Raw genomic sequence first — 25,935 nt, forward strand, 5'->3', positions numbered from 1 at the left:
TATAGCGTCAGAAATACCCCGTCACGAGAAAGACACACGCCAGCATGAATGCACGCACGCGCAAGCGAGCGAGCGCACAGCAGGGAGCGATAGAAAACCGAGAATACATCCCAGGGAATGACAGGATGATGATTTACTTCAAACTCCCCAAAAATCTTTGCAAGTCAGTGGTACAAGTTTATAGTGACAAACGGCAACACAAAATCACTTCTAAATTTTTCCTTACACTCCACACAAGTGATGAGTCCGAGAGAGAGAGAGAGCATTACCTTAGTAACAAAGTGCCGCCGCGTCCACTCCTCGCGCTCGATTTCACCTCCTTAGCAACCAGAAACGAGCAGGTTCATGGTCTTATTGGGATTGAATGAGTATGTAATAATAATGCTGGTGTGAGCAAAATGAGAAGTCTATTAAGAGATAAGAAGCTGTGTCCTGCCTCTCTCTTTCGCTCGCGCGCGCTAACTGGATCCCAGCGTGGGTGGTCGCTGCGTGGAGTGAAGTGTTCAGGTACAGTGTGAGGATCCTGGCATGCGTGCGGATGAGTGTGAGGGAGAGTATCAGATGAAGAGAGGGAACAGAGGGTGGGGGTTTGGGGGTGGAGTGTCTGCCTCAATGTTGTTTCTGACAAGCAATTTTGAAACGTGTTTAGGGAGCTTGAACTGGATGTAGAAAGAGACGAAATAGAGAGGGTGTATTTCCAAGTATGCATTGGCGAAGACGATGCTGATGGAACGAGATTACCAACGTTTCCCTCAGAAGGACAGGGGGAATTAGGGTAACTTTTTTACTTAAGCCCCCAATTGTCCACAACAACATTTGAAGGCATCTCTTAAATCATAGTTTCTACCCAATAAAATATTCTAGAGCTGTTGTTCTCAAACTTTTTCAGTGTGCAGGCCCCTTTTGTACGGTGCATCCCTTCATGGCCTCCTAAAGAAAATTTATGACATAAAACATTCCAAAACTTACAATTTGAATGAAACAAAATTATAATGATTAAAATATTAACCCCTTCAGACTCTGCGTCCACTGGAATGAACATCACATGTTTTGTGATTCAAACCAATAAAAATCCTGATCAACCAATCAAAATAAGGCACACTGATTAAACACCTGAAAAATAAGGTCTGAATTCGGGTTAAATCATACAGTGTAGTGCTGTTGGTTAGTAGCCTTATTTTTCTGAGGTTTAATTACACATAATTTATGATAAATTAATGTTGTTTTTTTTAATATAATGTCATTAACCTGGGGCCCCCTGGCACCAACTCAGGCGCCCAGTTTGAGAACCACTGTTCTAGAGCAGGGGACAACAAACACTAAACACAGATTATTTTGATGTTTAAGGTTAGTTTCATTCTTGTTTCGTCATATTTAAAATAATTTTAAATTACTTTAATCCCCCTTAAAAGTTTGGCCCCAGACCCTTGATAAAAAATGCCAGGCTAAGTGATAATTTAAGTCAATTAAAATACCAAATCCAGTCAGATTGGACAGTTTAAAATGAGGAAAAATCATATTTTCATTTTTTTTAACCAAGACCAATTTTGGTGTTGCACATTAAAGGAGTAGTCCACTTTAACGATGGGATCCATTGACTTTTCATAGTAGGAAAAAAATACTATGGTAAGTCAATGGGCCCCATCTATAAATTGGACTACTCCTTCAAGGGATGTTGACCCCATTCCCTTCCATAGTAGGAAAAAAGAATACTATGGAAGTAAATGGGGTCCACGAACAGTTTGGTTATAAACATCTCTCAAAATATCTTCCTTTGTGTTCATCAAAACAACAAAATGTATACAAGTTTGTAACAACATGAGAGAGAGAGTAAATGAAGAGTTTGGTTCCAAAACGCAATAAATCCACTTTGACAAATTTTGGTAAAAACGTGTTTTCTATACAAAGAAAGCGACAAGATGAAAATCTGTTACAAACTTTCACATAGCATCTTTAGGTTATAAAAACAAAACAAAAATCTAATCCATAACTTGATTTTCAGAGATTTATTATAAAAACTTTTTTTCAAAATGCTATAAATCTATTGAATCAATATATAAATGTGCATTCATCTTTGCCATGTTATATTCATTTAGTTGACTAGTGGTATACACTCATTTATAAATAAACATTAATGGCATTAATCAAAACACTTACTTTGTCATAGTCATTGCTGCGGTTGTCGTCCCTTAACATTTTTCACAGAGATCAGCTGTAAAATGTTTTGGTCCTGCTCGACCAAAAATTCTTACGTAAATTATTAGATGTTGATGGCTTGCATTACTTTCCCGTCACAGAAAACCACCACAGGTTTATCAATTCCATTAAAGTATTATTTTGTTTTTGTTTGTTTGTTGATCACAAAGTACAAAGTAAATGAGGAAAACTAGGATTCCATGTATTCAATGCGCCACCATTGTTTGTTTACAATGCGTGGAATGGTGCGCTTTAATTTGTGGAGCGGATTTATTGCATTCTGCAGAAAAGGAGGAGTGGCGTTTATTGCGTTTTGGGGAAAAAATGGAGAAAAGATGACAGAATAACACAGCAAATATTGTATTTTGCATAAAATTAAGAATTTACTTTTAAATACTGACCTGAAATAAAACTGATTTTGGCAGTAACTTTTTTTTTAAATGGCATTTATCGCGTTTTAGAACCAAACTCTTCAAATGATGAAAGCTTTTTCCCTTTTGGCTGAACTATTCCTTTAAAGTCCCCATTAAATCAAAATTGACATTTTTGGTTTCAAGTAGCCTATGTATATGTTATCTCTAACGATATCTATAAATATTGACCAAATTCTCATTTAGAAGATATAAGCACTCAAAACATACATTCTCTTACTTTGCCAATACGGATCAATAATTTTTATGACATCATTCTGCACTTCTGCAGCTTCTCATTAGATTTCAGGATATGAGGTAAACTAAATGCTATAGGAGGATGAGCAACTCGATATGTCCCATTCTAACTTCCACCTTCTACTAGCCAGTTAACCTAATTTAGCCGAAATTAACTCAAACAAGCCTGCCCATTTCAAGGCACATCAGTGCGCCTTTAAATGAGCAATAAGCCTGAAAGCTGTGCCGACAGCTTGCTGTCATCGTGGCCAATAAAAGTTGATTATTCACGAACAACACCCCATTTATGTGCAACCCGAATCGTATTATATAGAAATATGTGAAGAGTGTCAGGAGCCATACACACAACAATCTGTTTCTGCAGATTGTCGTTCTCCAAAAGCATAAGATGTATTGTCCACCAGAGCCTTTTTTCTCCACATATAATTGGGAAACTGAGCGTGAACAAGCCTATATTTTGTGTTTATTATATTTGGCCGTCAATATTAGCATTGGTAAAAAGATTTGTTCTCTCCGCTGCAAGTAGTATACAGTTTATTCATCCACAACAGCAGAGACTTTGTAGACAACACAGCATGGCATCTCTCACTCGGTGGTCCGTTCTCAAGAATGCCTGGATGTCCTTTAATGCAATTTGCTTTTTCATTTGTTTGTAGCAGTCATATGTACGAATAGGATATGGACAAACACTTTACTTTTTTATAAGTGGCTCTTACTGTAATTGGCCTTCTGGCACTACCCACAGGGGAGTGGACACCCATAGGGATTCCCGATGAAAGATTTACTCAAATTCTGCTGTAAATTATGCAAAAAAGGATGATTTAACACAGTGTACCTTATACCTTTAGAATAATTTGCATGTATATTATAACTAGCACAACTGCGAATATCGATACTGTAAGATGCTGTTGCTCAAGAACGGTCTATTTCCAGTCGTAATGTTTGTGGAGAACACTCGTTATCAACCCCTGACCAAATAGCAAGTAGGCCTACTCGACCGTGTAGAGAGAGCATCCAGGAAAAGTGCTGTTTATCAGTAGCAGAAAGTGTCCTTTATCACATACTCTACCCTGCCCCATGTGTCAACACAGCTCTTACCCTATTTTTGGGGCTCTCTAACCCGCATTGTTCCAGTCAGTACGTAAAGTGGCATCGCAACTGTATTTACACAGAAGTAAACTCTGTGGTCATGCCGAGGTTAAAGTTTGGTCGTTTTCAAGCTATAACGCAATAATCTTGATTTATGCCGTGATATAAAACACGGTTATTCCAAACAGCATTAGCACATGAATTCGGATGGTTGCTTCCCTGAAATCAATACCATCAGAGGGCATTAGGGAGGAGTAATTGCTCATCACGTCTGAATCACAAATGTATTCGGTCAAGCACTCACTCACTCAAAGAGCCATGTATACACATACACGGCCATAATGGACATTGGCGCGTAGCAGACATCAGCACAAATTGACAGTATTTGAAACCCACCCACTCCAGGCCAGATGAATTATTCAGACTAGTGAGAGATGCAAGAAATGCACAGAGGTGTTTTTCTATCTCCTGTAGCCTAATTGCTTTGCATTGAAGTTCATTTCACAAAATCCGTTTCACAAGAAATGATTTTCTGTTGAACTAGCTGGCGAATATGCATATATTCCCATAGCTTGCATTGAAATGATGAAACCAAATAGTGCAAGTTGCAAAAGGGCCATTACATTTATAGCACATATCTCTTTTTTCCTTTCCAAAGAGGCATATGTTTAGAAGGGCTGGGTGTCGATTCAGATGTTCCAGATCGATTCAATTTCGATTCACAAGCTTTCGATTGAATTTTTGATTCTGGTTCTCGGGTCGGTTTTTATACTCGATTCTCGATTCAACTCAAAGAATATAGATTTAATACAAATATTATATTAATAAAAAATAACAGTGAACATAAGTTTACAAGTGGGTAATTAATAAAAAGAAATTAAAAGCCACAACACTTTCGTTGTCGTCTTGCTTGCGAAATCTAAAATGCTTCCATACCTCTTACTTTTTATGTGAAGGTAGCATTAATGTCGATGAAGCACCTAAAACCGCCATTTTAAGCACTGAATAAGAATTACAGGCTCCTTGGTAACATTGCGCAAGGCAAAAAAGAGGGTGACATCTAGTGAAGAAGACTAGTAATTCGATTAACGTTAATCTTACGTTCAAATTTGCAGAAAAAAAATCGTTTCTGCTCTTTGAGAATCGATTCGGAAGCGACCATGTAAAAAATCCCAGATTAATCGAAAAATCGATTTTTTTGCCCAACCCTAATGTTTAGCAAAGGTTTTAACATTTAAGCCAATGTCAAATAATAAGACGATACCGGTGTTGTACAGATGCAACAGAACCTGCAGATTAGGCAAAAAGAGTATTTTTATACCACCACTTTAAAAGTTCATAAGCTCATTTCTCACAAATAAAAAAGGACTCTGCTGACATTCGCACAGGCTTTTGAGAGCGTTTTTAACAGCCGGCACTCTTTGGAAGAGCCTTAAACCCTTTGCTTCAGTGGATTTATTTCAAGTGCATAAAAAATATCCGCTATTGCATTGTTTAACCCAAGTTTCAGAGGACATTCCACTTCAGTCCGGGTCTATGCACTCAAGTCTTCAACGTGGCCTTTTTCAACAGTCTGGCGCAGATAATAACAGCACTGACATTTGCTCACTCGAAAGATCACTAAAAAGTCAGCAATGTCTTCTATCACGTGTGAAAAATGCAGCAAGGTTATGTGACTTCACAAGCCTGGGCCGTAATCGACTGCAAGGAGATGCCCTTAACGTGCTTTTCCATGTTGGGATAAGTATGTGACCCCAATTCAAGATAATTGTGATTTGGAGCATCCAAGTTTTGATTTCACTGATTTACTCAATATATTAATGATATCAAGGTTATATTAATCACAGAATGTTGTTATCAGACTGGGTCACATTTTCACAGATGATGTGACCACACTGGCCTTGGCCACGATAGGGTTAACGTCAATCCGAGGCAGATCAGCAGGAGGACGTTAGGAGCCCTTGGCAATCCAACCCTGTGCTCTTCAACTGATTACTTACTGCAAGGTGCAATTATCCTCGCCGTTACCGTGGCAAAAATCAGCAGCCCCTCCCCAAAAAAAAGCACAACATTGATGGAGAAGCAAAAAACAAATCCAGCATAAATAAACACAAAGAGACATGGGATGACATTCAACTATGGCGTAAAATTAATTTATTGGCTCAGAAAGCAATGGCGGATTACACCTCATAGAGTGGGCGGCGAGCACGAGCGATCAGTTCATGAATAATTACAGCACCTCAAATCAAGTTTTTATTATTATTATTTATTTATTTATTTATGAAACCTTAATACTGTAATCACTGGAAATCATCTCTCTTTTTAAACCTCTACACTTTACAAAGATGAACAGCATATGTAAACAGTACTTTTTTTGTTTGTAGTCACAATGCTCCTTTTTTTAAAAATGTGCACATCATCTTTAAAGTTTAAATGGGAGAATAATATGGAATAACGTCTAATGACACGATATAAAGAGATACGAGGCGGGAAAACGACTCATCTCTCTCAAAAGAGACTGCATACGTAAGAACAAGAAACAACATCAAGAGCCATACGTTTATGCATGTCCATAAACCAACAGCAATAGATTTATACAAAATAAAAAACAGTGCAAAGAAATTTAAATCGAGCAACTAAAAACAAAATTACAAGACGTAAGAGAGAGAATGGATAATAAAAAACATTTACATTCCCACAGTCATTAATATTTACCTTGAACAAAACCATCTATGCTTTTAAAAATGATCATAGAGAAATGAATACGGAATATGAGATAAGAAAAGCGTATTTACTTCAGTCAGGGAGTACACGCACTTGACTGAGGGAGCAAAATTGGAAACAAAATCCAAAGCCGTGCGGGAATAAAACGAACAATCTCATTTTTAGGGCACATTATTCTGTTTTGTGCAGGGAGCTTTGTGGCAAAATGTTTAGCATTCTTCCTCTGTCGCTCTCTGCTGGCATCACGAGGCGATTTCTGAGACTCTTCTAATGATTCCTAGAACAGAATCGATTACGACTCACTGGCTCACCGACTCGGATCGAAGTCACTGTGCAAATCTTCTTCATAATACGTAAAGTATCCAGAAATCGACTCCGACTTGTACTGAGAAATTGGCTGAACAGTATAAACAAGCCCCGCTAACTAGAAAATGGAGATCTATACTACTGTATGTTACTGGGTCAATGATAGAAGCAGGGCAGGAGGTTTGGTCTTTAATGGCTGACCTAATGCCACTACGTTCATGTGAGGAACTGGCAACAAGAGCAAAGTGCTATTACAGGGTGTGAGATTACAGGGCGGCTGTTCAATGTTATTGATCTCAGGCAGTAAACCCGGTTCATTTCTCCTGGTTTCATCGCTTATTATTATTATGCAGGGGGAAAAATACTCACGGGGCACCTGAACACTGTGTATGCATGTTCTGCAAGCAGGCTGTCGTATTTTTCACGGGAGGCGCACCTCCGAAAGGCCTCTCATGCTTTTATTAATACGTTTCATCCGTTTTCTCAGAAAGGCACCTCCTCTTATCCCTGATATTAAACCCGTGTGTCTACATCTAATCATGTTTCTCTTGTCTAAAAGTTTCCAACACTGCTGTTTGTATGAGTGTCTGTATAGGCAACATGGAAACGAACTGGAATAGTCACTTATCACCACTAGATGGCACTAAAGCGATACAATAGCAGACTAGGGCACCACAACTCGCACAACTAAAGATACTGCAGCTCAGGCAGAACTCGACTAAAATGAAGAATAAAAACAAATGACATCCCCTCGCTAAATAAATGCTATTCACAGATGTCCGTTGTACTGCACGCATAGAGCATCTTAATTATTTACTCATAACACGAAATAATGAAATAAATAACTGAACTGTTCCCAAAAATAAGACTTGTCCTTTAAATCCACATCGGCGTTTCGGAGACCGCAGAGTCTTCAGCGTTCGTACCGCTTTACTTGAGAGAAATCAAGGCAGGATATTGTCAGACGTTACGTTTTGCTTCAAGTCCTGCAGTCTTTAAGACAAAGATATCGACTCCCTGCTATTGCTTTGATTGATGTTGAGACGTAACATCAGAAATATTGACTTCATTATGAGCAAATCACTTCATGCCACCTTGGAAACCTGTCAAAATCCTTCGTTTGAAATGCAAAGGTTATTCGAAGAGCAGGGCAGGACGTGGAGTTCGTACTGTTGATCGATTCGTCACAGCATGCACAAATTTGAACGGTCGGGGGGACAAATTTCGGCTCAAAATTTCACAGATTCATCAAGGTTTGTTTTTATTGTCTTCTAGCTTTCTGATTTAATGAATCGGGTCTGCAGCACTGTCCAAACGACTTAAACAGGACGTCAGGTTGTCGGTCGTAAGCAGGGCGCAGGAGAAATCAAAATGGACCAAATGGGCCGAAGCAGCCATAGTTGCGAGTTACTCCTGCGGCTTTTTTTAATAACATCCCGAGGGATCTAGAGGAAAAATGATCCCTCCTCTGACTTTGAGAGTCATGTCAGTGTCGGTTATTATCAAGAGAGTTTGCGATGTTTGACAGTTTGATGTTCTTGTGAATTCTCAATCCGGGAGCGTACTGTACAAGGAAAGAGTTTATCCGGTCCTCGAAGTCCATTGATCTTGCCTGTCTTCTGTAGAAGCGTCAGTTCAGATCGATGGTGTTGAAGACCCACTCTGTGAACTTCTTGAGCTTGGCAGCGGAGCTCTGCGACTCTTCCTGCAGCCTTTGATTGTCTTCCCAAAGCCTTTTAATTTGCGCCTGCAGTTTCAATTTCTCTTCCCTTTCCTGAGGGAAAGAAAAATACAAGAAAAATGAGCACCAACAGAATATCATTAAACAAAAACAGAGCTCCTGTTTACAGCGTGATGTTAAATACAACACAAAAGCATAAATATACTGTACAAAATAAACAAGAACAATTACAGACACATTTTTGGGCCAGGATGTAAGGAGGGTACAGGGTGGAGAGAGCAGTACGGGATCGGCAGGATTTAAACTCGCCGGAAATGCCGAAAATGTGTGCACCATAAGTCAGAGCACTGTTCAAGCGGTTTAGAAATATTTAAAAGGCACTTATGTCCTTGCTAAAAAATTTTTTTGTGTATTTGGTATAATACAATGCGTTTGCGTGGTTTATGGTTAAAAAACACATTATTTTCCACATACTGTACATTTTTGTGGCATTGATTTTATACAAAACTCATCGACTTGAAAAGCACTGTGTCCCTGATTGGCCATCTAATCTGTACATTATGATTGGGCTGAATACCTCTGACGTCAGCCGGAAATGTGACGCTCCTTACCATGTCTGAAAGATTCACAATGCAATGCTAACAGGAGTTAACTTACAGGCTGTGAGCCCAAGCGGGAGGAATTATGATAATGTCGGTCTTGTCCATGTCAACAGGCCCAGGAAGTAAACTGTTGCCTACAATCCGTGTGTTTGTTGTAGTCCAAGAAAAGAGATTTACGTTGGAGACGATAACTCGCGTCATCGTTTACTTTGGGGTTTGTACCTTTTGCATATCATTAACATGTACTAAAACACACTTACACACCAAAGGAAATGAAAAAACGTGAATCGAACCATAGTTGCTCTTTAATGATGGATTGTATTTTACACCGTGGCATTGTTGTATTTTGGCTTCTGATTGGTTGACAGATGGTCCATGGTAAAAATGTATTTTCTATAACAGCATACTTATGAACTACTCAAACTGCTGACCATTACTGCATTACAGTTTCATACCTTTTTACATTTCAATTGGTGCCGCACGGAAATAATACTACACACAAGCATGTTTAAAGATTGAAAACATGAATATTCTTTGAGATAAACATATTGGATCATATGCACATGTGTATATGATAACTATGGTAAAAGTTAAGTAATTGACTATGGACTGTTACATTTAGGCATTTTAGCAAATGCTTTTATCGAAAGCATTGGCAACTGAGGCTTAGTTTTTAATATTTCAAAGCCCCGTCGTTATTGCAAAAATGCAAAACTCTCTACGTGTGTCTGACATGTTTTCTTGTAAATTAGCATTTTTTTATCAGACGCATAATCTGGTATTTCTTTATGACTTTAGGCTGCGATTAAGCAGATGTAAGTACTTCATGAACGTATATGTGCCTAGAGCATTCGGTTAATATCATTATCTAATCTTTGACAAAGGTGGCATTTAGAGGCTTTTGCATCTCAGCTTCTAAATTATTCCTTTTCTTATTTAAAGTGCACCCATTTCTTTGCTAAAAACAACTTGTGTGTATTTGGTATATTTGTATACAATGTGTTTGCATAGGTTATGGTTAAAAACACATTATTAACGCATTGATTTTGTACAAAACTCATCGATCTGAAAAGCGTTGTGTCCCTAAATGGCCAGTTAATCTGTACGTTGTGATTGGCCTGAATACCTCTGACATCAAATGGATATGAGACTTGGACCAGAACCATGACGAGGTTATTCAGAATTAAGGTTGCACAATTTTGGAAACTTTCCATGGAATTTACGGAAAATAAATGGGAATTGTGGCACACAGATGAAGATGTGTAAAGCCTGAAATACACTGCACGATTTTTACACTCCTATAAGATCATTACCTTATCACACTATGCCACATGGATCATTTAAACTTGGGTACGACAAGCATGTAGACAGTACAATGATACGATACTTCACGATACAAAAAATGCCACGATGTTGCATCGTGCATGATGGGGATATTTATACGATGACGTTCTTTTAATTTTATTCATTGACCGGGCAACACGTGACGGTCTGCTTTGCGCCAGCGTCACCTGTGCTTCACCGCAGTCACACAGACATCGCTTGAATCACCTGCAGCTTGAACTGAAGGTCAGCAACACGACTTCGGTAGAAACAGAAATTGATATAGATAATGCCACGTCATCTTTTAAGTCCAACGTCTGGCAGAATTTTGTTTTCATATCAAGTAAACCTCTATCAAGTCTATAGAATTGCATTGTTGCTGAAAAAAATCAACAGATGTATGTGTTATACTGTTCTGTATTTTTAGATATGAAATTAATATTTAGTTTACTAGCTGTAGGACACAGTTGGCAGTAACTATATCTGAAATTATTTAAGTATAGCAGTCATAAAATGACTGGTTTCTTAAAATAGTGTTATTGTAAAAATATTCTTGTAAAAAATAAGTTCTTAATCATTGGTTATAATTGTATAATGAAAAATGCAACTGTGCAAGAAAACATGTTCATTTCCAAACCTTTTATGCCATTTATGCCTCCTTACATGTTGACAATGTTCATGTTAAGTATAATGAACATTATACTTAAATATTTTTAAATACATGTAGGAATAGTGGGTTAAGCAAAAGGACATTGTATAGAAGTGTTAGGCTTTCAAAATAGTCAGAAAAAATAGGGGGCATGTAAAATTTCCCTTTTGTCAGTGACAGACCTGCAGTACAGAAGGTTCAGTTAAGCCTTAAAATTTTAAAATTCTTTATTAAGTTTTATGTACAAGAAAAAAGTTACTGAAACCGTCAAAAAACGTGATGTGTATCGTATTGCGAACCAAGCATCAAGATACAGATCGAACTGTGAGCTTAGTGTATCGTTACACCCCTACCAGCATGCGCTAGCGGTAAACGAATACCAGAACGCAGGTCGTAGCAGCAAACACACCGTGCGTTAATCATGCTGAATTTCTGACACTGTCAAAAAACTATCGTAGGCTATCTTTGAACACAAGACTGGGAAAACGGCCGTCCTTGAACCTCTCTCACTGTACGACATAGGACCACCGATAAAGAGCCACGATCACAGAAATCGCGACGACTGTGTCACGATGGCAATCTTTCGTCTGGTACAGCCAAAAATTGTGCAGTTTATTCCAGGCTTAAGATGTTGGGGAAACATAAAATAAGTTTATATATTGATACAGTTTGTATAAGTTACCCCAAATTTTCAATGAATGTCCTTTAATTCCTGTTAGGTTTTTTCCAGCTTTCAGAATACTGTATTAAAAATGAAAATTCTGTCATCATTCACTCACTGTCATGTTGTTACAAACCTGCTTACATTTTTTTTGTTCTGATCAGAACCCCATTTGACTCTCAAAGTACTTTTTTCCTACTTGGAAGTCAATGGGGCCTCTGATCGGTTTGGTTATAAACATTTCTCAAAATATCTTCCTTAATGTTCATAAAAAAGAAATGTATACAGGTTTGTAACATGAGAGTGAGTATATGATGACAGAATTTTCATTTTTGGGTGAACTATACCTTTAAGTTTTCCTCACCTTCTTCAAGTCATCTTGCAACAATTTCACCAAAGCCTCCAGCTGAGAAACCTTCCCACTGTAGCTTGTAGGTCCCTCACTAGTAGAGAAGAACCATGATGAGGGACATAATGGTACATTATGACAAATAGCATTGCTACTGTATATAATAAATAACAGATTAATTTGCTAGCGTGTCAGTAAGAAGGTGCAGAATGTACCTTGGAGACAGTCTGGAATGGGACACTGATTGAATTTCAAGATGTTGAGAACTTTCTCCTCTCTGACTGACATCCTGAGAACTAAACATAAACCCTCTCTGGACTGAGAGGAGAAGATAGTGATTGTGAGAGAGAAAGATAGACAGAGCGAGAGAGAGATAGTGACAACCATGGGTAATTTATCAGTACTACAGGTGGTATAAGCAGTACGATAAGCAAAGCCCTAAGATTAACACAACCACACGCTCCAAACCACAATTTCACATCGGTCCATTAATGTTCAGCATATTACAATGATTAGTTGAGTTGGCATGGACTCAACCAAACCTCTGAGAACGTCCCAAAACCATCTTACGTCCTTTAATGGAAGAATGGAAATCTGAGCGTGTGTACGTAGTTAACACCGTCAGATATCAGCTTATATTCAGATAAAAGTTTGAATCTTAAATCCAAGTTTTGTTGCTTTTCAAAGTTAAAATAGGAAAACTAATATTTTCCAATAAGATCTTGAATATTGAGATCCCACTATGGTTTTAACAGAAATACAGATGATGGATGTGTGGATTAAAGCGTGAGGCTGTGACAGAACTTGGGGAAGATAAGGAGAAGAGAAATGGGCTCACTGCGCTGTGGTCTTCTCTCACCCTCGAAAGCATTAGCAGCGTCCACGAGGTGGGTCCAGTCCAGGCCGCTGTCTGTGTCCGTGTCTGGGAGGGGCAGGAGACCCAGTTCAGGAGGAGGCAGCCTATGTCGCTCGTGCAGGTCTGCTAGAGAGGTGTCAGACGCTGAGAGGTCACCTAACACAGCCAATGAGAAAACATGAGGTGGCGTGTGTGTGTGCGTGTGTGTTTTGCCTAGTTACCCAGAGCTTGTGAAGTGAGGATCTTACACAACATAGCAGACAGGTGTAGGGAAACAATGTTAGCTTTAAAAAAGACAGACTGAAAATCTAAATGTATTGTTTTTTTATTGTTATTATTTTTAAATCAACAGGTATGACTTGTATTTCTTATGTGCAATGCAATAGGAGAAAATATTACTGTCATACTAAAGTCATATTGACTATCGTATTTTTTACGACTAAGTCACACTTTGGCTGGTCCTGCGACTTAGTCAGGTGCGTCTTGTGTCAAAATGAATACCGACTAACATGAACCAAGAGAAAACATTACTGTCTACAGCCGCGAAAAGTCGCTATATGCTGCCGATACCTATTCAGCCTGTATGTTCTGTGTGCTATTGTTAAATTGAATAACTTGCCTTTCCAGACTAAATGTCTATTCTTGGGCATAAAATAATTTTCTAAATAAAATAAAAATGACTTAGTCCAGTGTGACTTTTATGTTTTTTTTTCCTCTTCATGACGCATTTTTTGATTGATGCAACTTATACTCCAGAGCAACTTATAGTCGGTATTTTGATATTTGACAGCACATTTTTGTCAAATTGGGAATCCTAAATCATGTTTCTGGTCTTTATTTAATCTTATTTTATGGAAAAGTGTCACTAACACAATCTTTGTAAGTATCCGTAAACACAGTGCCACCCTTTAATAGAACTGGAACCCACTGATTTTACTCACCATGCATTTTGATGCCCATTTTGTAGGAGGGTCTGCGCAGTGGTGCCCCACGGGTGGTTGGAGATCGTGGAAGGGTGGAACAGCTGAAGAGCACGTCACTGGCCAGAGCCTGCTCCAAAACTGAGTCTCCCAGGGATGGCAGCCTTTGACCCCGGTATATACTCTCATCGGACAGGGTGCGGTGTAGAGAACGTCGCCCTGAGGTTGCTGGACTTGAGGAGGAGGACTGCAGATACAAACGAGAATAAAGAGGGTGACCAATGAGTGACCAAAATGAATTTGTCTGCACTTCATACAGGTATAAATGGGCTCCGAAATCGGATCTGATCTTTCAAAACAAATTTAGAAGTAGTTAAAAACGTGTGACCACACTGTAGTATAAGCAATGCTGTATTCTGCTATTTACAACAAGGCAAAAGCCAATCACTACATTTTAGATGTCATTTATAAGATAACTTCCATATGATTGGGGGGGGGGGTATGGGGGTAAAGCTATTTCATGCATTCTGACATATTAACACAGTTTAAAGGAAAACACCACCGTTTTTCAACATTTTACCATGTTCCCACCTCAACCCAGACAAACTAATACATACATATCTTTTTTCAATGCGTGTACTTTTAATCTTTGTACAGCGCCTCGTGAATGTGTTAGCATTTAGCCCAGTCCCATTCAATCCTTAGGATCCAAACAGGAATGAATTTAGAAGCCACCAAACACTTGCATGTTTTCCCTATTTAAAGACTGTTGCATGAGTAGTTACACGAATAAGTATGGTGGTATGGTGGCACAAAATAAAACTTTTGTTTGGAGCCATAGGAATGAATGGAGCTAGGCTAAATGCCAACACACTCAAGAAGCGCTGTACAAAGATTAAAAGTGCACGCATTGAAAAAGATAAGGATGTATTAATTAATCTAAGTTGAGGTAAGAACATAGTAAAATATTGAAAAACGGTGGTGTTTTCCTGTAAGAGTTGAATTCCACATGCTAAACATAGGCAAAGTGTCAAAAGCACAGTTGGACGTATGACAGAGTATTTCTGTGCACTTTGCCAAGGTTCATACAAGTTTTGGAAAGTTTTTGAACATGAACATTCATACGTAACAATCTTGTTTTATTTCTTTTATGGGCAATTTCAGTGCTGGAAGTACAGTGGAAGTCCTTATATGGGCACTTTAACCGGAATAGCGCATTCATACACCAACCAAGAGCTGACACAAAATCAACATCACCAAAGAAGTGTGTTGTTGTTTGTGAGGCAAATTTAAGCTTTTTCAGCTTCCCAATGAACCCAGCATTATGAAAACAATGGATATAGTTTGTTTATTCGGAGTAGCAGCAGAGTTGTGCGTGTGTATTTGTTTAACGCTGGATTTTGTTGAAATGGGGCAGTCCCAACCGGGTCATTAGTCGCAGGTGGAAAATAAAACTGCATCAAATGTCTGTGTTTTGTTGGAAATCGGTGTGTAAGTACATATAATGTAAACAACACGAACATGTAGTGAATCCCAAGTTATCCAGAGATAGTGGGATCATGTTTTGTGAGTGTGTTGCTTGCTCGTGACTCGCTCCGCCCGCAGTACGCCTCCAGGAGCTCAGGTTTATTCGGAAAGAATCAGTCTTTTATAAATCTGATAAAACTAAAAACTCTTTGGATAAATCAAGCATGTAATACTACTCTATAGGTAGTCAAGATTAAAAGAATAGTCTACTCATTTTCAATATTAAAATATGTTATTACCTTAACTAAGAATTGTTGATACATCCCTCCACCATCTGTGTGCGCGCACGCAAGCGCCGGAGCGCGCCGCGACGCTTCGATAGCATTTAGCTTAGCCCCATTCACTCAACGGCACCATCCAGAGACAAAGTCAGAAGTGACCAAACACATCAACGCTCCTCCCACCCAAGACGAGTAGCCACACGAGCAAGCTTGGTGGCACAAAACAAAACGCAGCGCTTCTCTAAGCGGATTCAAAAGAGGAACCACACTTTATGGCGTAATAGCACTTTTGGGAGCACTTCGACTCGCCTGAAAAGTCCGCTCCCCTTCTCACTCTCATAATGGGAGAGGGAGGGTGTTACTGCGCCGAGTCGAAGTACTCCCAAAAGTGCCACCACGCCACAAAACACAGTTCCTCCCCCAAATCCGCCCAGAAAAGCGCCACGTCCCATTCTGTACCACCAAACTTGCTCGTATAAGTACTCGTCTTAAATAGGAAAAACGTTGATGTGTTTGGTCACTTCTAACTTTATCTCTAAATGGTACCATTGAATGAATGGGGCTAAGCTAAGCTAAATGCTATCGAAGTGTCGCAGCGCGCTCCAGCGCCCACGTGCACGCACACAGACGACAGAGGGACGCATCAACAACTCCCAGTCAAGGCAACAACATATTTCAAAATTGAAAATGAGTAGACTATTCCTCTAACATGAGCTAAGGATCTCACTGAACATTCAGGACATGCCTGAAATCGACGTGATAATTCACTATGGATAAAAGTATATGCTAAATGAAGATCTGAATATGTAAGCATGCAGTAAGATGACCTTCCCAAAAACTCCAAAAAGGGAATACATCACTTCAAGGTACCATATTGGTTTTAATGATAAATCGTGTACCTTCTCCTTGTGTTGTTTGTGTTGTTTGGATGGACTGTCTATTGTGATGATTTTCTTGAGGTCCTCTTCCATTGTGGATTTGCACATAGCTTGAGGAGAGTGCAGATCTCTAAGAGAAGGTCTAGTCTGAGATAATCCACCATCTGGCCCTTCACCCAGAGTTCTTCTGGAAAAATGACCAAAAACACTGCTAGTTACCCAATAAATAAATAAATAGATCTGAAATATTAATTTTAGCTCAAATTATTTAATTGAGGATAGCGGAAAGATACACAAAACTAAACAAGCTGGAGACTAGACAAAATCAAACAAAGTTATTCACAATAATTATTATTATATACAGTTAAGTGACATTACAGGAAAAATACTGCAATGCCACAACTGACCAATCAGAATCCATTATTCCAAAAAGCAATAATCTGCACTGTTGTACTCTGTCTCACCAGAGGGTGGCGTACATGTATCAGTAAAAAATTAAATAGCAACAGAGAAAAACAGCTACAACCTTCTTTTCCCTAACAGCTTACACATTATTGAATCAGAAGTATAAGAACGCCTTTACGGAGCCTGTACAACAATAAGAAATTAAAAAACAAAGTACATACATATTGTACTCTTCCTGCAGTATTACAACTCCTTCACATGTTTTTATCGTCTCTAAAATCCTAAATATCTCGCAGCCATCCGTCACCCCTACAGCCAAGCTCCCGCACTTACTTGCGTGTATCTCCGAAGTCCACCGAGTTAATGGTGCTGCCCGGTTTCCTCCAGCCAATCAAGTACTTGCTAGTGGCTCCCTGACGAGGATAGAAGCTCTTGGGGCCGGGTGACACCGAGCTCTGGGAGGAAGATGAGGAGGGGGAGGTGGCAGAGGAAGACTCTTCACGTGGAGAGCTGTGAGTGGAGCTCATGACCGCGGGGCTGACGGAATGACGTGTGCTGAGGGAAGGCCAGATTTACATTTATGCATTTTGGCAGCTTTAATCCAAACAGTGCATTTAATCAGTACATTTTTATAAGTATGTGTGCTCCCAGTTGAGCTACAGAAACACATCTGGTGTGTTTTATGATACAATGCCTTATACAAAGAGCACACCATGTTTGATTTTAGACATTTGATACAGAAAAGGTAGCAAATAACCCAAACTAGTTAGTAATGACACCCAGTATTACCTGGAAAAGGAGGCCATGTCGCTCAGACTATATGAACTGCCATCCCGGACCAGCAGGTGAGTTGGTGGGCTTCGGGTAGTAGGTGGCACGTCCGCAGGGGACACCGGGGACTCCGCAGCGGGAGGAGACCTCTCAAGTACCCTTCGGCCACCCTCTGTAGGGCTGTGCCAGGGTGAAGCAGTCCTCTCTCTGGCCCCAGAAGCTCCCACAGCCAACAGAGAACTTGAACTCCCGTGAGGGGGGGCATAGGACGTGGCGTCAATTCCGCTGTCTGCTGAAGCGCCCTGCAGGTAACCGCCACCCAGGCCGTTGGGCTCGGAGTCTGGCTGGTCTCCAAGTGCTCCGCCACTCAGATCATACCATTTATCATCACTGTGAGCCCCACTTGAGGCGGTGCTGGAGAGGGTATTGCTGCTGGAGTGGGAATATGGACCTTCCTAATGGGAAAGAGATAGAAAATAGACATTGAGGAGGTCGGTACAGTTATGCATTTGGCAGACACTTTTATCCAGGGCGACTTACAGTAGGTATACATTTTATCATGTGTATTCCCTGGAATCGAACTTATGGCCTTTTGAACTACTAACGCAATGCTCTACCAATTAGGCTTCAGTATTCAGGTCATATTCAGAATAAATTATTCCAACTAAATTTGTACATTCCCTGCAGAAAATGTGGTTGTACTTGTGGACGGTTTGCTGTAAGAGTGCCGTTAAGTGGTTGCTAGGGCTATTTGGTTGCTAAGGTGTTAATAAGAAGTTGTTTAAAACCTCACCTGGCTGCCTTTCTTGGGTGAAAGATGAATGACCTGCTCCTGCCTCTGGATACGTGGACCGCCCGAATAGGAGGAGCCAGATTTAGTGACTGGGGCATCTATAGCAGGTAGAAGAGGACATGTGTTAAAGAATGAGTATTAAAGAACGAGACGTGTAGACAATATTTATGAACATGTACACTTGAAGTGCGTTTAAGGTACGCATTTTGTCAGTATGTGTTCCCTGGGGATTCGAAACCATGACATTTGCATTGCTAACACAATGCTACAGAAACACTTAATGGATAAAACTTTACTAGTTCTTGTAAGTACTAAAACTGAGGGAATTACAGCAAAGAAAAAAAGAGACACGTTTAGACTCATTTATACAAGCAATGTTATTCTCTCTCTCTCTCTCTCTCTCTCTCTCGCACATGCACACACTCCAACTTATAAGCAGATATTGTATATATACACCTTCTTATTGTAAGCTTTTCTGTCTTTCAGAAAATTTGACAATGTAATTGCAAGACATCTGACTGGTTTAAAATCACAAGCCTAGTGCAGTCACGACACATTTTTATTACAGGACATTGAGTGTAAAATAAACTATTGTGTAATTGTTGCCTGTTATATAACAGCAAGCATAAAAAATAGATACCACAAGCAATTAAAGAGCACTGCAGTAGAGAAGCGGAGAGAGAGAGAGAGATGGCCAGCAGACATATCACCCTGTAGCCCAAGACTGGTTGTCCACTATACAGTCCCTCCAGAAAAACGCAATTGTGCGATCGCACAATTTATTAAATAATCAGCCAAAGTCCGCATATTTATGCGGGGCTGCATTTTTTCCAAATACGACGCACTTTCGCCGCATTAATTACAGATTTCAGCGCACAAAATATGCGGGGCTTGCATGATTTCATAATCCCGCCATTTTCGTAGCAAAAAGTCACATATATATTAGCAGAAAGTTGAAAAATGTTGCATTTACTTCACACAAGCGCAGCCGTGTCCTCTGTTGCCATGGGAACGTTTTGAAGTGATGTGATTATGTGACGTGAACATCATTGCAGCTTTTGCAAGTTCCGCAATTTCTGCAAATTCCATCGAATGAATTGCATAAATATCCCGCATATTCCATCACATTTTTAAAGAAAACGTGCTGCAAAATCGAGGATTTTTGCCCGCAACGATCACAAAAAAACTTCTGGAAGGACTGACTGAGTTAGGGTTGAGCCTGGTCAGTATTTGGATGGGTGACCTCCTGGGAAAACCAGGTTGCTGCTGGTAGAGGTGTTGTTGAGACCAGCAGGGGGTGCTCACCCTGTGGTCTGTGTGGGTCTAAACACGCCAGTATAGTGATGGGGAAACTATACTGTTAAAAAGCACCGTCCTTCGGATGAGATGTTAAACCGAGGTCCTGACTCTCTGTGGTCATTAAAAATCCCAGGATGTCTTTCGAAAAAGAGTAGGGATGTGCCCCGGCATCCTGGCCAAGCTTGCCCATTGGCCTACTAATCATCCCTTCATATACTAAATGGTGATATTACTCAGTCTTCTCTCCACTAATAAGCTGGTGTGTGGTGGGCGTTCTGGCGCAATATGGCTGCCGTCACATCATCCAAGTGGATGCTGCACAAGGTCAAACACTATACATCTGGCCCCATATTCACAAAAAATGTTACCTTACCACTAGAGAAGGTCCGCTAAATAGCAGTAAAAGTTCCTAGCTAAACTTTTCCTCCTAAAACCTATTCACAAGCTCCTGAGAACAACTTTTACTAAGGAATGAGTAGAAATCTTAAACTAAGAGTAATTTATTCATTCATATATTGTAGAAAAAAGTATCATGATGCCATATTCAAATAAAGATTAAAAAAATTTTTTTAAATGAGGACTGTAAAATGTAGGTTAATGACTGTAAATGTAGGTAATAATACTTAAACAAGTGAATGTTTATCTTAATTACAGCCTTTTATATGTCTGCATTTCATAAACAACTGTCAAATAAGACGCTTGCAGGGATTCCATGAAATAACTATTTGCTTCCTTTTTGCCCAACTTGTATATAAAAAGGCGGCATTTTAGCCATTTTAGTATTGTCTGTCGAACAAAGCTTCGTTAGTACTTCTTTAGAAATTCTTAGGAACAGCTAAGTGTACTTCTCTGTGCTATTTTGAGATACCATGAATATGAACGTAGATATGCTAAAAGTGTATTTAAAAAATGTATTTAGGTACCACTTATTGTAAATTTGAACCCATCTTCGGATCAATGTTGGGTTCAAGTTTAATACAAGTGTTAACTAAATACAGAATACAGAAATAGTATGCTAAAAGTGCATTTTAGTTTATATTCAAGGTGTCTCAAAATATCACAAATAAATACACTTAGATAATCTTAAAGAAATTTGTGTATATTAAAGAGTACCTATTTCATTGCTAAAACAACTTTATTTTCTGTATTTGTGTTTGTGTGGTTTATGGTTAAAAACACATTATTTTCCACATACCGTACATTTTTGTAGCTTAAGATTTCACTCTCTTCCTGAAACGCACGGATTTGAAAAGCTCTGTGTCCCTGATTGGCCAGCTAATCTGTACTTTGTGATCGTCCAGAATACTTGACGACAGCTGGAAATGTGACGCTCCTTACCATGTTTAAAAGATTCAGTCACAATGCAAAGCTAACAGGAGTTAACTTACAGGCTGTGAGTCCGAAGCAGGAAGAATTATGATAATGTTGGTCTTGTCTACATCACCAATCCTAGGAAGTAAACTGTTGCCTACAGTTCGTGGGTGTGTTGTAGTCCAAGAATTTGCTAATAAGATTTACGTTGGAGACGATAACTCGCATCATCATTTACTTTGGGGTTTGTACCTTTTGCGTATCGTTAACATGTACTAATACACACTTACACACCAAAGAAAATTTAAAAACGTGAAACGGACAATAGGTGCTCTTTAAATATAAAATCAGTGCGTGAAAATAAAGCACTTTAAATACATTATGGAAGTGTACTCTTTTTTTCACATGGGGTGGTTTGGTCTTAGTGACATAAGCCCAAAGTATTTTTTTACATGTACACAAACGTACGGGCACCATCGAACGCAGAGCCTTGCAAAGCATAGTTAGTTTGACTAGTATGTGTACACAGACTTTGATGCATCTCCTGGGCTACATACTACATTCTTTTGTATGATCATGTGCAAACAAGATACACGTGGTTACAAAAAGTGCATGTACTATTCAGATGACGAAATTTGTGTCACACACACTGTACGCAGACCCTCAAGTATGTGTAAAAACTTAACCTCTTAAGGCAAAAATATAGGTAGGAGCCCATTATTTTTAAGAGTCCTTAATCAGCAACCTGCTGTAGGAGCTTGTATTAGCTTAATATATTTTGTGAATATGATGGCCTGATCAGATTACATGTTTCCTACAATGCAAACCTAAAACCCTGGATGCCAAGCCCAGTATCAGCTGAGCAACAGGAACAAACTGGTCTTAAAACCTTAGTTACTTTTGACAGTCCAGTGTCACAGTTCACACAAACCTACAATTTGGGCCAAAGACACCAAACAGCCTTTACTTTATCAGTGAGGAACTACTAGGGAGGCGTTTTTAACCACAAAGTCCTTGTATGTACATACTGTATGTGAGCCAGTGCTTTGTCAGAGGGGAGGCGAATTCTTTGAAGTTTTGTGAAAAGACTTCCCTTCCTCTCTTGCCACCTCATTTCCTGCCTGTAATTCTTTTTAGCCTAATACACATTTGTGAAAGAATGTCAAAACTGGATTTTGTGTTTACATTTCCTAGATTTGCTAGTCACTTTTTCCAAATATACCCGGGTGAGGCAATTGTCCTTAAAGCCACACCAAACACAAATCCAACAATACTGACCCCTCATGCTCCTAACAAACTACTGAACCATGTGAGAGGAGGATAATTCTAGGCTGTGGCAACGTTTACAGGATAGGTCATAAGGTTTACTGTGCCGAACTGCTTAGATGTGTGTTTTGTGTGGGCTGAAACCTGCTATTACTGTCCGAGATTCTGAAAGAGAGACCAGGTCACGTGGTTATGCTAAGAGGGGTCAAAAAGAGTGCGGAGGTGGGCCGCTGAACCATAAGAGCCAGAGGCGGAAAATGGTGTGATGATTACAGAGAAATATTCAAAAGTGAGGAACATAAAAGGTGGGAAAAAGTGAAACAGATACACAAGCTCTGTTCAAAAACATGGTGAGTAGCCTATGTAGGCAGCATGCAAGGCTTTATATTGTACGTGTGCTCATGACCCCAGAAGGTAGGCTTATTCTTAAGGCCTAGTCCACACGGACACGGGTATATTTATAATCAGAGTTTTCCCTAAAAAAAATCCTGTCCACACCTGCTCGGTTTAAATTAAATATCCATCCACACGATCAAGCAAAAGCACGCTATCAAGCGCTGTCAAGAGCATGCCACACCAGCAGGCGGGGATATAACCCAAATCGTGTTCCACAATATAGTGAGATAACTGAGCATCTATCTGTATACATGTTAGAAGCCCTGTTAGCACAGTTATTAGCAAAATACGTCCACCATTGCACAGAATCATCAACAAAGCAGTCAGCGGCGCACAATCTTGACGTCAAACACAGTGGATAACGGCGCACATTCTGACGTCGCAAGGCAAAACCCTCGGTTTTACTCTCTACACGACACCACTGTAACCGGGGTTTCTTAAAAAGCTCACCCTGGCCGGGGTTTTCAAATATGCTCAGTTTCAGTGCCCTGATACTGCGGTTTCGTGTGGACGAACGGCCGAACCGCGTGAAAAAACTCACGGTTATAAAAATACCCGTGTCCGTGTGGACCAGGCCTAAGATAGAAGTATGGTTTAGTTTTTACGCAAACGTGAGGGTCCGCGTACAGTGCGCATGACGCAAATGACAGATTTTTGTTACCGTGTGTACTATTTACGTGTTATTTACCCAGGAGATGCATTGCATTTAGTCACAAAGTGCATGCATTGAACATCTTTGTACACCACGAGTCAAATAAACTAGCTTTGCAAGGCTGTGTGTTCGACTGTGCGCATACGTTTGCATACATGTAAAAAACAGACTCCGGGCTTTAGAGCATTTTCACACTTGTAGATTGATTGCTTTGTTTCGAAATGGCCTTCATCAGTTACTTTTACAAGGCAATATTCCCAAATGGGCCAAACTTTATTAATACAAGTCACGTGCAAGTAAACTCTCCTTAAATTAGTCAGAGTTAACCGTTTATTTTGTGATTATATTTCTTCATTGTTCGGAGCAAGAATCAAAACTTCGTCAGGACAACTTTTAACTATGTACCCATTGCGGAGATACCCACGTTTCATCTTAAGACACGCAAGAACAACAAGATTCGATGCTATCAACATGGCAAAATATTTGTTTCCATATCTGTAGCCATATGAGCTACCGTGTGTTTACATCTGGGAGAGCAAAAACCGTCCGGATGTCATTAATTTTCAATGCGAGTTGGCGCCAAGCTCCGTCAAGCAGCAGCGCGAAATGTCTTGGACGGTGTGAACGTAGAGTCGAAATCAGGTGAACTTTATGGTAATGAGTTATGACGTGGTTCGGCGGCAACCAATCAGAAGGGGGGAACCAATAGAAGTGCTCTGCTTGAAAGGATTCAATTTGAGCGTCCACTAATCTTTTTCTATCGGACGCACGTGCGGTGATCCGATACGCGTCTGGTCCGAACTTTACTTCCGGTTTCATTTTTGTTAATGGTCTGACTCGTTGCTAATTTGAACTCTTAAACAAATACCTCGTCGAAAATAAGAAAAGTTTTGGTTTCCTAGGTAATCTACGTGTTGTTTATTTTGCTTGTTATATAAATAAACTACGTTTAAAGCACTTTGTTGTTATTTATTCTTAGCAGAGTTTTCACGGAAGTTACGTGTTGACCCCGAAAACCGCTTGTTTATGTTGTTATGCTGAAACAGTCTATTTATGAATATCAGTCATGTGACCTTTTACATCATCTGCTCTTTTTCCGCCATTTTGAGTACCGACCGAGTACCAGTAGGCTACTGACAAGCATTAGCTAGCTTGCTGCGATTAACAGATTTCTTATATTTTACTGTCTATGATTTGTACAGATACAGTAAATGGCTACGATAGACAACATATCGCACCTTGACTGTCAAAAAATATCATCGGTAGGGTGTGATCCCTACTCGATCCCTGATGCGTTCTTCCAGCCGCTGTCCGCTGCTACCGAACTACCACTATTTTAACACTAAGAAGGCGTGACGAAACATGAAACTTTGTTTGAAGTATCACCTGGATCTCTACACATGAACGCGAGCATTGAGAACATTGTTTGTGTACACAGAGTTTATTAAAAAGAAAGGTTTTGAACTATGCTTTGGTTGTTTTGAGTCCACTCGCCATCTTTTCCAGACATAAATAATTGATTTCTGAATGTGAATTTTTTTTTACACTCTCATCGGTGGCGGTGTGAACGTAGTTAGTGTGCTGATCTGTATGTTGCCATGGATACATTGCTAACAATAATCAAATATGCAAAATATTAAAAGATTTCTCTCCCCGATGTATCGCACCAATGCTTTCACCAAACTCTACTGAAAATCAACCGCGAGTTTTTGGATGATTCAAATCGGTCACTTATAAAATTCCATGATAGTTATAATGTTGCCTTACTAGCTAGGTTGCATTAAAAGTACACAGCGAGGCATCTAGCTAAGTTTTGTAACCGAGATCAAAGCGGAGGCAGCATAACGTTGCCTACAGGTCCAGCCCAGCAGCTTTCCGATCCAGCATGGGAATATTCCTGTCAAAAACAGGAGACGTGTGGAGAAGCACAGCAATGGAGAGAGGAAGAGAAACAAGAAAAATACACAGAAAGGGGGTGGCTGTGTGACTCACAGCAGATTTGGACCTTGAAAAGTGAGAGGAGAGGAGGGGAGGGTGCTGGAGGCACAAAGCCCTGCTTACACAACCGTACCAGCAGGAAAGAGGAGGTATTTCTATCTTCGCTTGAACCCATACGGCCTGCTGTTCAGAGGCACCGTCTACGTTTTCTGCCTTTCACTGGACACGGCTTAGCTTTCAAAGGCTATCCTTGATCTATCGAACGCTTCGAGGTTGGCCACAGTTATACAAGAGAGAAGCATTCAGGGGGAGGGAAGTGTCAGATGATCTGCTTGCTGTGAGCGTCAGATTGAGAAGACTGAACCGAGCTGCTGTCACAAGCAAGTGTGGACCAAGAAAAAAGGAAACTGTCATGACCAGGTGGAAATATAGAATAAAGACACGGCATAAGCTA

General features: G+C 39.9%; 2 protein-coding genes and 1 long non-coding RNA gene across 9 annotated transcripts in view; 1 reads left to right on the top strand and 2 right to left on the bottom strand.

Annotated features, from left to right (window-relative positions):
• Positions 1-525, bottom strand: part of rgs6 (regulator of G protein signaling 6) — an 83,060-nt gene extending 82,535 nt beyond the window's left edge. Inside the window, exon 1 of the mRNA XM_055186369.2 lies at positions 270-525. The gene's annotated coding sequence lies outside the window, so the exon portion shown is untranslated. The remainder of the gene's footprint in view (positions 1-269) is intronic.
• On the top strand, positions 32-14,319 carry LOC129429575 (uncharacterized). The gene is made up of 2 exons (XR_008639224.2): positions 32-163; positions 14,072-14,319. It is a non-coding gene; the product is annotated as an uncharacterized lncRNA (long non-coding RNA).
• Positions 6,199-25,935, bottom strand: part of sipa1l1 (signal-induced proliferation-associated 1 like 1) — a 105,968-nt gene continuing 86,231 nt past the window's right edge. For 5 of the 7 annotated variants that reach the window (XM_073856058.1, XM_055186367.2, XM_055186365.2 and 2 more), the window contains 9 exons: positions 18,620-18,717; positions 17,845-18,281; positions 17,389-17,610; positions 16,672-16,837; positions 14,046-14,271; positions 13,087-13,260; positions 12,464-12,566; positions 12,264-12,342; positions 6,199-8,757 (listed from right to left, as the gene is read on the bottom strand). In XM_073856058.1, the coding sequence (XP_073712159.1) occupies positions 8,614-8,757; positions 12,264-12,342; positions 12,464-12,566; positions 13,087-13,260; positions 14,046-14,271; positions 16,672-16,837; positions 17,389-17,610; positions 17,845-18,281; positions 18,620-18,717 (1,649 nt within the window). In that variant the 3' untranslated portion in view covers positions 6,199-8,613. The remainder of the gene's footprint in view (positions 8,758-12,263; positions 12,343-12,463; positions 12,567-13,086; positions 13,261-14,045; positions 14,272-16,671; positions 16,838-17,388; positions 17,611-17,844; positions 18,282-18,619; positions 18,718-25,935) is intronic. The other 2 variants (XM_055186363.2, XM_055186366.2) reach the window with 2 other exon arrangements.

Source organism: Misgurnus anguillicaudatus, chromosome 18 (assembly GCF_027580225.2).
Source record: "Misgurnus anguillicaudatus chromosome 18, ASM2758022v2, whole genome shotgun sequence".
Classification (NCBI taxonomy): domain Eukaryota; kingdom Metazoa; phylum Chordata; class Actinopteri; order Cypriniformes; family Cobitidae; genus Misgurnus; species Misgurnus anguillicaudatus.